Raw genomic sequence first — 14480 nt, 5'->3', positions numbered from 1 at the left:
TACACGGCATTGGCAAGAACAGTGATCTTTGAAATTGACGTGCACTACCGGCTGGACCAGTTGCAATCTCATTGCCCACGTCAGTGACGTACAGCAGGGAAGAGATCTGTGAAAAATTGTTCGTCAATTGAAGGGGAGAGAGCACAGTATGTCGGCAAGTTGGGCGGGGGAGAAGAAAGGCGGTAAAAGATGGAATGGGCCCTGGGGGAGAAAAAATGGTGGTTGTGATCACAAATCGACAAGACTTTTTCTTCCTTTATACATTTCTTTCCTCATCGCCTTCCTCATATAGATTGAAATTTGAGATGGGTAATGTAATGTGATGTAAATTGAGTGGATGAAGGAAAATTCGGCTACGATGGAACGCGCAGAGAAATAGACGTTTCCTCGTCTCGCGCAGCCCATTTCATTCCTTTTCCGTTTCCCCCAATTCTTTTTTTTAGGGTTTTTTCCTTCTGTCATGAGTGATCTGTAGTCGCTGCTGCTGACTGACACACAGGGTCTTGTTCATATTCTCTCATGCTCTGACAGGAAAAAGAAATTAGAGGGGCATTCATTCGATTTCAATTCGTTTGCTTCCCTGCATTAACGCAAAACAATCCGACAACGTCCACTAATAATGAGAAAGAGTCAAATCACGAAAATCAATCAGGCTTCTTGATGCCTGCGCTCGCTGCTCTGCCTTGATCAATCAGAAAAGGACAACAGGGTACCGCCTCTAAAGGGCCAAAAAAAAAAAAAATATTAAGTAGGGAGAGCTTTTGCTGGATAGCATCCTACAGTGCACAATTCTAGTCTGACAGATAGCAAAAGCACCCAACAACATCATGCGCAAGGATCTGTTTTGTTGTTGTTGTTCCGACTAGAAGAGACTCCTTCCTTTTTGCTTTTAATATACTCTGGGGCTGGGCTAGCCATTTAAAAAAAGACTACTTGTATCTTGCATTTTTATATATTATCTCCTCTTGCATTCTTCTCCTTCTCCGCCTCTTTCTCCCCCCTGCCTGCCTTCCTTTCTTTCTTCTTCTTGTGTGTGCTGCTGCTCAGCGGATGTTGGGGATTGTCGTCGTCAACTAGAAAGAAGGCTGACAGTTTCAGCCGGCGTGTGCGCAATATATAAATTATATTTATATATTGTGTGCTCACAATCCATGTCTATATCGGTATTTTACATCTACATCGCAGCTGTCTCAAATCACTCTCACGCAGCCAGGACTGAGACAAGCATGATTCAAGCCTAAGGTACTATCTTTACCCTTTCTCTCTTTCCTGTCCATGTTATACTGAATGCTTTTTCTTTCTTTGTTCCTTTTGGCGGACTCTTAAATCTTGTAGACTCTTGTTCTCACGTGCCTGCACAACGCTGTAACTCTTACCGGATTCTCTGTGCCCTCTTTTGCTCTGATTGACTGACCTCTGGATAATCTGAATGCTTGTAGCGTACCCTCAATTCGTGCCTAAGATCCCATGTTCTACATGTGAGCGAAAGGATTCCGAAACACCTCTTAAGAAAGCAACTGCTTTGCATTGGTCAGGTTCGGTATGGATGTCATCCAGTTTCAGAAGACGAGAGAGGGAGAGCGAGTTTGTGAGAAAAGTATGGGCTAGTTAGGACTCTCGTGCCTTGAACCTAGGCCCTCATGTTCACTACCCTCTTCAACTATATGCCTGCCTTACATTGGAGATTTGATGGGCTGTAGATTGATGGCCTTGATGTTCCAGCTTCAATGGAGCGTGTAGTGACTGCTATCTGTTTGAGGTTTGATGGAGTGTGGCTTGACCTTCTTACGGGAAACAGGACAAACCTCAGTGCCGTCGGGGGTTCAATTTCAAGTAATCCACCAAGGCATTGCCATGTGAACAACAGGTCTGCCTGTGGTTTTATATGTTCTTGGGTATGGACTACCGTGCAGGTTCAGCGTGCCATTGGGGAAAATCTTGTGTTACGCAAACCGCTTTTGGTTCACGGTGAGCACTGAACAATATCTTTCTTCCCCGTATTTCTGATTGTAGCACATGTTGCTACCTAAGAAGTCTTGTCAGATTTTCAAACCCTCGATCACCCAACATGGTGAAATCGGATTCCTTAAACATCAAACTTAGCAGTTCTTGGAGGGTCCTTTTCTCCGATTTAGGTCACACCCAATTGAAACTAAGGATTTTTATGATTTCAAGTGCACGACTATGGGGGTTTCGAGAAGAGCACATGAAGAGCAAGCTCGCTTGCTGCGTGTAGAAAGTGGAATCGGGTATTATAGTTTCCAGGCTACTGCTCGTGGAAACCCAAATCTGCAATATCTCATTTGGTAAAATAACAGTTTGTTCGCTAGTTTAACTATTTACATACCCAATTTTGAATTTTACAGTGTGCTAAATTGAAGACAGACACTTGTGCTGCCTATTTCCTGATTTGAAGAAAGGGAAAAGGCCCTAAAGTTTATGTAGCACTATTTTGGATTGTCGACATCTCAAACTGATATTGGAGATACAGCGCATCTACTAATGATGAGATATAGCGGATCCACTAATGATTTAGACAGTTGTGTGCATGAGATAGAGATAGATAAAATAAGTTTATTGCTTGCCTTCACGCTTCTATGTATTACTTAACCACCTTGAATTGTTTTTGGTTGCTATTAGTTTGTGATAAGCCTTGTATCTGCGAGCTGATATGTTTAAGCCAGGACAAGTCCTGCCATAAGTCCTTCAATTCGAACATCAGTTTTGTAATGGTTTAAACTTTGAATTCTCCGATAGAAATGATGTCAGTACAACTTACAATAGGTTGCTTATAAGAGTTAAGAAGTGGAGGATGAATGCTAGTTTTGTCACAGTTTTGGTATCAAAGAAAGACTTGGGAAAGATTTGCAGTAGTCTCTTATACTGCCATTTTGTGTTGGAACTTAAAATTGGGCAAAAGCTCCACGGTTTGCATACTTCCATGGCAAACAATTAAATATCCGTTTTGAAAAACTACTTGTTAAGATGCCAAAATGTAATGAAGTACTAAAAACCATATCAGAAATTTTGTATATTGATATGTCAAATGCTTCAAATTTTGAAAACCTTTAAGATAGATATTATGATAAAACCTCCCCCAATAATGTTTTGAAAACCTTAAAAATCTTGGAAATATTGACACTAGTCTTAATTAGAACCCCATTCTAAACTTGCTTATATGCAATAATTTATAAATAAGTCTGGAACATTTCAATTTGATTGCATTTACTGTTTTGTATTGTCTGTCTCATGCGTAAGAGTATCTTGATTATTATATTCAGTAGATCCAACCATCAGATATTTTCTTTTTTTAGTTTACATATCTACAAAACTTTATTCACTCATATATGAAATATATGCTCTAGTAAGTACCGGCCTTGTTCAGTAAGATACAGAACTATCTCCCAGAAAGGAAAGAACCATAGAATGAATAATAAATAGTAGACAACTGAAACCTTGGAATTGTGACTCACATGTTGGTAATGCAGAGAGCCTGTGATTATACTGGAGGCTGCAAAATGTGAAGCAGAACTTGCCAAGCCTCAAATACATAAATTTAGGATATAAGGTTAGTGAAATTTTGAAATAGCAATCCTGTGAGAAAAGAATGGATTGATCAACCTTGTGCTATCAGAAGAAGTAATTTGAAGTGATCGCAATGTTTAGATGCTGAAAGATCCACAACCCCAATATTTAAGATTTAGGAATTAAGATATATAACTAATAACTTGATTTACAACCGTTTTTTAATCAGAAAATCATTTCTTTCTTCTGGGTTCTATGACAGAATATGCTATACATCACTGGATGGGGAAACTATCTTCCTTTTTAATGCGGAAGTTTCAATTTTCTTATCTGGAATGCTTGCACTGCAAAAGTTTCTAGGCCTCGTCTACTTTCTTTTATATGGATCTCAAGCAGAAAAAATGTTATTCTTTTGGAATGTCCAGAGCAGAACTTCTTTTGCAGAGACACTCATTGTACTTTTCATAAACTATAAATAGAGCTATTTATAGGAGGATAATATCAGTAAACTAACACAATGCTGTAGATCTTCGGACTGAAATTTCTTCTGTAGAGACATTCATTGCATCATGTGCAATAGGGAAAAATATTGAGATGTTATTCAGAAGAGTTCACACAAGTGGAAGTAGGACCCCATTAAACGGATACATATTAAAGACAAACAAATTTTAGTTTGATTTCTAATAAGGTTTTGTACAATATTTTATCTATCTCAACTCTGGTCAAATGCTCTTGTACAAAAAGCTCAGGAACTGGAAAATATTAAAGAAGCCTTTGAACTCTGGGCAACAGAATGAGAATAAGTTATAGGAACCTAATACTTTAGTTCCTTCCACGATAATACAGTGAGTTTACATATAATGTGTATTTGTTGGAACCATTGGAATCAGGGAAAAATATATTCAGCAAAGCGAGTTCTGACGATCTGAGATTTGGTGTATCATTTATAATCAAATTAAATGAAATGCTGAAATTCAAGATCTCATACTCTGGAGTGGGATTTTAGTTTGTTATGCTTACATTGTTGCCTCCAATAGCTTCAGTCAAAGCTCCAGTTTTAAAAGTTTTGCAGGTGTTTATGTGGATTGGATATGGGTATTTGTTGATTATATGTATGGATTTCTGCAAGCATTTGTGAAATCCAGTTTGTTTTGCAACCTTTCCATTATCTCTCAAGAGTTGCTTGCATCATATTAGCAGGAAAAAATCATACTAGCTGTCTCATTCCTTATTTTCCGTATAAATTTTGAAGCCAAAGGGACCTTATCCTCGAATAAATGGACCTCGATATATAATTATCACATTTGTGAAGTAGCAAAAACTTAATTGGTAATTGGATTTTATAGTTTTACATTGTTTTTCCTCACCATTTTAATATTAAGTAGGCTGGCGGGCAATTTCTTTGCGACTTAAAAGTCTTTTCAGTGTTTTTAATGGACTTGTTTTGTGGTTAAAGTAATAATTTTTAAGCATAGTGCACTGATGGGATTTTACGCTTGTGTTAACAATTTGAAAATTCCAATTGGTTTGTTGAAGTTCAAACTTCCAAATTAAGATGGTGTGTACCATTAGGAAGATTATACTAAACTTCTATACTTTTAATTCTTTGTACTTTTCTTATGTTTCTATTTTTTTTGTTTATTCAAAGCTAACTATAAGATATTGTTGCATGTCTTGTGATCTTGGTTTGTAGAGTTAGCAAATGTAGTTGTTTGAAGATTAATTATAAGTGCATGGAAAAGTTTCTTCATATCAACTATATACTACACCCTTGCTTGAATGTAATGGGAATGAACCCTTGCTTGATTTTAAAGGGAATGATTAAATTTGTTTCTGCAAGCTCTTTACAACATAATTTTTACATCTCCCCTGCAATTAATGAATAACACATTAGTTTTGTACATTGTCTAATCTCCCTGCCCCTTTTTATTGCAGAACAGCAAATCTCGGATCTTGATTCTCTGACTTCGACTTGCCGACAAAAACAAAGGAGTGGCTGAGGGATGCACAGTGGCAAGCTTGAATGCCTTTGTTCAATTCCTTGGTAAACCTGAATTGAAAACAGATCCATTCTGCCTGGAGAACACGCCATCAAAAACTAAGAATTCTAGGATCTGGATGATCCACTTTCCAGCAATGGGTATATGAATCATAGTTTATATTGAGACAGTCAAACATGTTTGTACTACCAAATGAGATTGGATAGATTATCCAGTACAAAATAGCCAGGGAGTGGAGTTCATCCCCCAAATGGCATCCGTTTGATATCTTATATCACTGCAACTCATTCCCAGCAGTAAAAGGTAGTGGCTATTCTAGCACTGCTCGTGCTACAGGATTTCTGCTCTATTCCAAGCTTTCATTCTGAAAAAAAGTCAACTTGCAACTTTAACTAGCTGACTGACTGTACTGACAAAGACATGAAATGAGATCTCTGCAGTGGTAGACACTGACAGTATAACTTTGTTGGTTAGATTAGCCCAAGCATTAGGTTTACAAGAGATATAACTTGGCTAAGAAGCTAAGTTGAAACAATGGCCACCTATTTTCCAGGTGCAAATATTCAAACTGATAATATGCAGACCCTCTACTTAATGAACCCAGGTTATGCAGGTTATACAGATGCAGCAACTCCTGGCAACATGGTTCTTCTAAATCACTCTGTAGGAAATGCATTGCAAACTAATAATATGGCTGGTGGGCAACACCACTCTCAGCATTTCATCGGGATACCCCTGCCCACTGCTCCACTTTCTCAGCGTACTTCTGTGGGAATGATGGGCAATTCTCCAACAGCTCCACAGGATGTCAGCTCAAATTTATTTGCATCACGAATCGGAGGACACCCCTACAATGTGTGGCAGAATGGAGGAAATGAGTTGACATTTCTGCAGGCAGCAGATGCAGCGGGTAGTAATCAGTCACTGTCTGGACAATTGAACAATTCTGGAAGTCTGAGCCATCAGTCAGTTGCAGAGATTTCCCAATTAGGGGTGAGACGAGCACCTTCATCTTCCATCCAAGAACAACAAACTGGAATACTTCAAAGTGGACTAAGTTTACAGTTAGAGCATTCGCATGGTTCCACTGGACATGGACAGGGACTTTCACTTAGCCTTTCACCACAGCAGCCATCAACTGTGCAACTGTCCTCTTTTCAAAACCATCCTACTGACTCGGACATCAACTGTCCTGGTAGCCTTTCTGCAACTTCAGATGAGAACATGAGCAGGGGTGACAGAAGCACAAACAAATGGGCAGGAGGGAGTCTTGCTCCTTTTCGAGCATCCTCAAGAGATGGAATGTTAGGAGCTGGGTTTTCTAGCCCTGGATTTTCAAGCACTTTGCATGGGCCTGGACTTGGCAAACAGATGCAACTGGATTCCAGCACCACTGGAGCTGCAGGAATTCCAAACATTCTGATAGGCTCAAAATATCTTAAAGCAGCACAGCAGTTGCTAGATGAAGTTGTCAATGTTGGGAAGGGAATTAAGCCTGATTTGGGCAAACATCAGAAGTCACAATCATGGATTGGCACAATGGCTAATAAAGAGAATAGTGGTACTGAGGGTGGTGGAAAGGATGGAACCAGTGCTGCATCTACATGGCCTTCAAGTTCAGCCCAAGAGAAAAATGATCGTGGCCCTGAGCTATCACCGGCAGAAAGACAAGAGCTTCAAATGAAAAAGGCAAAGCTGTTAGCCATGTTGGATGAGGTAAACTATTATTTTATTCAATCTTTTCTCAAATTCGTTTTATGGCAACAACTATTGTATGCAGTATTTGTCAGTTTTAAATTTTATGTACAAGGGTACTTATATTGGATGGATTTGACTACTGGTAATATGAAGGGAAGAGTTCAAAACATTGCAGAAACACCAAGTTTAAAAAAGAAAAGCGTGATTAGAAAACCTACAATAGTTTTGATATTGTAGGTTAATTTTGAAATCTTAGGCGATCTGTGGCTATGATTCGTCAGTACAATATTTGTATTGTAGGGCTAGGTATTGTTTTCTTGGAGGTTTGTAGGGCTAGGTGTGTTTTCTTTGAGGTTTGTAGGGATAGGTATATTTTAGTTGAGGTCTTGTTTTTGTCAAGTTATCAAATTAGATTTGGGTATGCGTTTGTGGCTATGATGTGTCAATACAATTTTTTTTGGAGGGCAAGGTATATTATATATATATGTGTATATATTAGTCTTATAGAGTACAATATGTATGCTTTTATATATATCTATATATATATATATATATATATTGTACTAGTTGTATAATGCATGTATATATACATATATATTGTATTCTGTATATACTTTGTACTAGTACAATACACACTTACATAAATATACATATGCAGAAAATAAATATGTTTAGAATGCTATAGATCATGCATATGCTTACAAAACCATTGGAATTTCAAATTTTGAAATACGATATACTATTTGATATTAATTTGTCAACTTGAATGTCATAATTGATAATCATCACTCATTTTTAAATTTAGAAATTAGTAATTAGTATCATATAGTCATCGTTAAGATCAACATCATTGTCAATATTAACATTAGATGACGAAACTTGATTAGGAGAATAAGATGGAATACCATCACCACTTGGACTTGAAGAATGTTGGCTGCTCAACTCTGCAAAACTTGAAGATTGTGGAAAAGAAGAGAGATCCAAGTGTCCACTCTAGGTTTAGATTCCCACAACTTTAATTTCTATTCATCGTCTTTGTGTGTAAGAAGACACAAGTTGCAGTGCACATGAACTAGATCCTTTCCTATACTTAATGCCAACTGATTGTGTGCCCTTGAGTGGATGGAGTATTTTAGCCCAATTTGGTTCAAATGAAGAGCTTGCAACTAATTGAAGCAAAAGGAGCTTTTGTTGGAGTTGTTAAATTAATAAATTGTTAATTTAACTTAAAATTTGACAGTAGTTGGTTTTAAAATAAAAAATTATAAATTTAGAGAGCAGGTAATGAACTTGCTATAGAATATTAATGGAAAGAACTTGGAGATGTGGCACTATATGGCCATTGAGGCACTAGAAAGAGTGAGCATGCTTCTTATGCTTGTCATGCAGAGCAGAAACACTTTGACCTTTGGAGGTTGCAAAGTTATCAGTCATTTGCAATTACATCCTCCATATGAAAATCATGGGAGAGTTCAGTAAGTACTTTCCTTAACCATTAATTGACTTTTGTATAAGTTATGGTGACAACCTTGTTGGTATAGCAAGGATCTTCTCGTTGTAATATTTGTGTCAACACAAAAGCAATATGGAGTTAGTTGGGCATTTTGATCCATGGCTCAACACAAATTGATTGCACCTCTTGGAAGAAAGTTTCCTCACAATCTTGCTCTTTTGCATGAATGGTGGACATCATTATGTCAATTATTAAGTCAATGCCATTGTAAATGTGTCCCAGATATGGTTTACTTATGTTGGTAAAATGGATCATGCTAAGAATATATTCCATCTGATCCTATTCATTGTCATCTAGAATCATTTGCTTTACATTTGTTGCCCATTGATTGATGGATTAACTTCATATGGACTAAGATAGGCAAATGGCCATGTTAGAAAGTGCCTTGTGCACCTTCAGTAGTCGTCTCGATATGATTGGATGGATGTAAATTTGATATTCAGCTATCTTTTTGAAATAAAAAACAAAATATGAACAGATAAGTATGTTTTTAAAAAATTACTAAAGCCAAATAAAAAATGCGTTGTTTAAATTATGCTGGCAGCTATTATTGTGATAATGATAAAAAAATGGCTTGCAACATGTGGTGGTCGTTGATGAACACTTGATTTTTGGGCTTTAGTATATATTTGGTTTATCTAATTTCTTCTTTTTCCCAACATTTGTAGCATGAGGTTGAGTCAGTGGATGGCATGAGTTCAAAATATATTTGAGAAGCATGTCTCAACCGACATTCTAGCCTCTTTGTGATTTTTGCATTAAACATTATGACTTTGGATAACATCTAGAGGACACACTTCTTGAATGCAATGTATAAAGATGCTACAAATAAGTTGTGCATCTATCACTTGCAACTCACACTTAATTGCTTTCAAAATCATTGACTCTATAAGGCACAGTGCAATCACAGATTAATGATCTTATTATTTGTGCATACCTTCACAAAGTTGAACCTGGGTCTATTTTGAAAGATAGTATGTTGGTGGAACTATAAGTGGTGTTATTGCGACAGTGTAATCCAGTTGGGCTTGAAGGCCACATTATTGAACAAATCATCGAATTAAAAGATTGAAAACCTAAATGGTTGTCAGATTGTTAATTTGTGGGTAAATTTGTTATTCTAAAGTTTTACGATTAGTTTATCAAGTATCATAATTTATTAATTCACGACTGTATATGAACATACAGTGACTCTTTTAAAATACCCAGAGGAAATTTCTTTCATCTCTTTACACTCCGTGACGACAGATAAACTGATCTTTTCATTATATTAATTTTGTCAGATTTAGTAAACTATCAATATAATATTGTTTAGAAATGAATATTCAGATTTGATTAACATTGCTAACATTATGTTCTGACTGACTTATCACTAAGTTCTCCCTCAATGTTAAAGAAGCCAAAAATATGGCTGCTAATTTAATATTTGTAAAAGCTCCATATCATATTCCAATGATGTTTATATCATATCGTTTTGAAGCCCTGTTCAAGCTGGTTGTGATTAATAAGATGGACTCAGTGTAGAGCATCATATTCCAATAATCTTAATCTCTACCTTGTTTAAGATTAAGGTTTTTGTTTTTTGTCTGTATATCAGCTTGTTGTTTATCAAGCTTAATTCAATATGTAATTAGTTTGGAACTTCGATATAATACTGATTAGCAGTAAACTTTGTCACTGTTCAAGTCAGAAGTTTACTATTTGTAATATGTCATTGTTATAACTTATATCATATATGATTTATGATTATTGTATATGATTTATGATCTTAAAGTCTGCCTTCTCTGTTATGTATTGAAGCATTTAGCATATATTATTATTGCAAATATATGGTAAGTCTGAATTTGAAAACAATACTTTACATCTGCAAGCTTTATCACTGTTCTTGTTTTGAAGAATCATTGTCATGACTCGTATTTTCAGATATTTCTATAAATATTAAATTATTTAAAAGAAATATTTGACATACCCAGTACCCCTGTCCCCTATTTTGAAAAAAAGTCGTATCCATACCCTTACCCTGAGTAACCCCGTCCCCGTGCAACCGTGCAATAATCTATGGTTTTTAGTAAAATCTAACCCTGTCTTTTTCAATCTGTTAGTTTGAACCTGCAGCAGCTTGCCTAATACTGTCCTGCAGTGTGCTGGTTTGTCTTGAAATGTAGACATTGAGTGGAAAAAAGCTCCCCCATTGCATCGCCTGTTGTTGTCTTTACCTCATGCAGTGGCTAAAAGTAAGGGTACAATGTTATATGCCATCATTAGGGTTTTGTTGGTGAACGAGGTGAAAGAAAAAAGTGCTAAAAACAGGTTGGTTTTGGTTTCGTGCACTCTAGTATTGCTTTGCATGCAATACAAATGGACAAGTTTGATGTGAAAGAGGCCAAAATATTTGCGGTCGCAGAAGATACCTTAGTCAAATCCACAGTTGATTAGATCCAGTTTCTGAGTTTGGGACATTCCGTACATGGATTTTGGCTCTATACGTGAAGATTTGGTAATCCAGTGATCCCTTTATAATAAGGTATGCTTGAATTCTGGGCAGCGGACTTCATCCTGCTTGCATATTTATTTGGATTGTTGTTACTTTGAAGCTGCCCCATACTTTAGGTCAAATATATATAGTTATACTGTTGTACAGTTAAGGCTTTCTGTTACAACTTTTTTGAGCAGGTGATTGCCATAGTATTAGCACATCTTGAAGTGTAACAATAATTCCTGAGAGTAAATGAGAGTTAAGAGTCTTCTTGATTGCTTTCAGAATGAATTTAACTATTCGTGTTATTTTATGTGCTAGATTCAACTCATTCATTTGAACATGCAGTAGATGTGGTCAGTAGAGTCTCTATTAAGAAGGGCATATTTTTTTATCAGATGCATTATTCAGTAAAACTGTCTTTTTAACTTATCCCGTATATCTTATGTGTAATCATTCTAGTTTTGGTCACTAACTGCAATCTTTGAATATCTAGCTTGAATATTTTGGTATTTGAGTAGTGTATGATGCCGCTATACCTTTTCTTCTAATTATTTTATCCATTTAATTGTGTGGCAAATAGAATCTTTGCCACGTCTCAAGATATATATATATCCCTTAAAGTTTGTTTTCTTCTTTGATATGTCATTTCCATGGGGCTAGACACAACAATTAAACATCAAAGCAGTTAGCAACTACTATCGTAGTCATATTTTTGGGTTGCTTTGTGTACATACACTATGCATTGCTGATGTGTAATAATCCCTTGTTCTTTATGTATTTTCTTGCAATTCAGGTTGACCAGAGATACAGACAATACTATCATCAGATGCAGATTGTAGTTGCCTCATTTGAAGCTGCAGCAGGGCATGGAGCTGCCAAGACGTACACAGCTCTTGCACTGCAAACAATATCAAGACATTTTCGATGTTTAAGAGATGCTATCAGTGGACAAATTCGGTCCACCAGCAAAAGTTTGGGAGAGGAAGACTCGACGGGAAGTGGAAAAGGTGAAACATCTCGGCTTCGATTTGTAGACCAGCAGTTGCGACAGCAACGTGCCCTTCAACAATTGGGAATGATTCAACAACATGCCTGGAGGCCACAGAGAGGGCTTCCAGAGCGATCTGTTTCAGTGTTGCGGGCTTGGTTATTTGAACATTTTCTGCATCCGTAAGTAATCGACTTGAATTGTGGGACCATAATCTGCTATCTTTGCTATTCAATCAATGACGAGCTCAGGAATATGTATTATGATGTGGTGGTTGTAACTTGCAGTTGTGGTAGCACTTCCAGTTCTGAATGCACTTGCTAATTTGTATCTTATTCCATACCTTTTTGTTTTAGGTATCCAAAAGATGCTGATAAAATTATGCTAGCAAGACAGACTGGTCTGACCAGAAGCCAGGTACCACTGGAGGAGGCCAATCTTCACTTTAACCATCTGAGAAAGTATCTTTTGAAGCCCATCTTTTAATGTTTATATTAACACAAACTGTAATTATGTTTTACTATTGCAGGTCTCAAATTGGTTCATAAATGCACGTGTCCGCCTTTGGAAGCCTATGGTAGAAGAAATGTATATGGAGGAACTAAAAGAGTCAGACCCAGAGCGTGGCTCAGATGAAAAAATGAGCAAGGAAAGTGGTGAAAAGAAAGACGAAGCAGCATTAAAGGCTGGATCTGTTGGGAATGGTGGTAATGGGAATGATCAGAAACTTGGGAAACCCACAAAGCTTGATAATAATACACTGGATGCAGGCAATGACCAAAAAAATCTTGGTGCTTTGAAATCTGATAACACTTCCAGTTTGATGAATGGCAGAAACCAATCCTTCGGGATTAGTGGGACGTCAGATGGACAGGTGTTTCATGAAGTTGAAAATGATAGCATCAGACAAGGGCAGCTTAAAAAACCCAGGAATGGAACTCAAGAGTCTGCATCCCTTTTGTCCCCAAACATGAGCATTGATGTTGATTTGAAATCGGAAGATACAAACAGTGGAGAGTTTGGCGATAATAACAAATTCAGCGATGACAGGCAGAACACTGAAGATTACAGTCTTGTTCATAATGCCATGGTTCATCCAGACAATACTGGAAGCTTTGGGTCATATCAGCTTGCAGATTTGAGCAGATATGGACAGGAGTCATTCACTCCAAGATTTTCTGGTAGTAGTGGTGTGTCACTCACTTTGGGGCTACAGCACACTGATGGTCTATCATTATCAGGAACACAGCAGAGTTACGTTCCTAGCCATGGTCTACCACCAGGGAGAAGGCATGATCTTGGTAATGATACTAGTGATTATTGCAACATTGAAACTTCAACTGCTCATCCTGGAAATGCATATGAGAACATGCAGAACCGAAAGCGCTTTGCAGCTCAATTAATGCGCGACTATGTTGCCTAGGTCAGGATAGGTATGCTGTATACAAAACTAGTATAGCTTGCTTAGCTTAGCTATTCTATACACTCATTTTCACTGCCCTTGTATCCTTTAGGAAAGTTGTAACTTATATTTTATTTACTTTTTCTGTCAGTCGTGTCAGATTTCTGTATAAGCCATAAATTGTAGGGAAACCATATTATTTCCAGGCTTCTTTTTTCTCCTTGACACGGAGGGAATAACTGGAGGCCTACTGTATAATGAAAGAAAGAGTACTGGTTGCTTCGAGCAATCTTTGCAATTGATATAAAGATGCCTTTCATTATGAAATTTGTAAATAATCTCATTTCCCAGGGAGCACTCCTCTCAGCTTGATACCTCATGTAAAAATATTAAAATATGCAAAGTTGTATTGCATGTCTGCTGCTGTCGAAGATTAACATGTTATAAATAAATATTTTCTATTTAGAATTTTGCTATTACTGGTTCTTTGGTGATGGAAATCAGCTGTTATTCTACATATAGCCTTGCTTTTAACTCGTTCTAGTTGATTACAGATTATTAATGGAAAACAAGCCATGGATGTACATGTTTATGGTTCTTCTATTGATCCAATAAATCTGAGTAAGCAATCTTCTCTGTGTTGATCATTAAGACTCAAACCTGGAGGGGCACCAAAGTATGCTTTATGTTTCATGTCGGCTGTATCAACTATTTATTTTCATTGGCTCCATAATAACTCCATCTTGTTTTAGTTGTCATTAAAATCAGCCTGTCTGCCGATACAATCTTCTTATATAACTGATGCACCGGTACATGTTGGCGTAAATGCAAAATAAGCTATATCTGGTAAGTTGTGTTTGCAAATATAGTGTAAT

The 14480-nt window shown here is 37.0% G+C and overlaps 1 protein-coding gene across 3 annotated transcripts; it reads left to right on the top strand.

Moving 5' to 3' along the window:
- The first annotated feature begins 316 nt into the window (after positions 1 to 316).
- Positions 317 to 14081, top strand: LOC149532059 (BEL1-like homeodomain protein 1). Of its 3 annotated transcripts, none has more exons than XM_089810355.1 (6): positions 317 to 1242; positions 1440 to 1968; positions 5461 to 7241; positions 12009 to 12385; positions 12560 to 12620; positions 12733 to 14081. In XM_089810355.1, the coding sequence occupies exons 3-6, from the start codon at positions 6060 to 6062 to the stop codon at positions 13624 to 13626; spliced, it is 2514 nt and encodes an 837-aa protein (XP_089666481.1). In that variant the 5' UTR covers positions 317 to 1242; positions 1440 to 1968; positions 5461 to 6059; the 3' UTR covers positions 13627 to 14081. The 3 variants fall into 3 exon arrangements, with proteins under 3 accessions (XP_089666481.1, XP_089666480.1, XP_089666479.1); XM_089810354.1 differs by having other exon boundaries at positions 1440 to 2306; XM_089810353.1 differs by lacking the exon at positions 1440 to 1968.
- The last annotated feature ends 399 nt before the right edge of the window (positions 14082 to 14480 follow it).

The sequence above is a fragment of the Cupressus sempervirens genome, chromosome 11, assembly GCF_028749045.1.
Source record: "Cupressus sempervirens isolate cs-2001-9-10 chromosome 11, ASM2874904v1, whole genome shotgun sequence".
NCBI lineage: Eukaryota > Viridiplantae > Streptophyta > Pinopsida > Cupressales > Cupressaceae > Cupressus > Cupressus sempervirens.
Note: the sequence above shows the minus strand (reverse complement) of the source record. Positions and strands in the feature narration are given on the sequence as shown.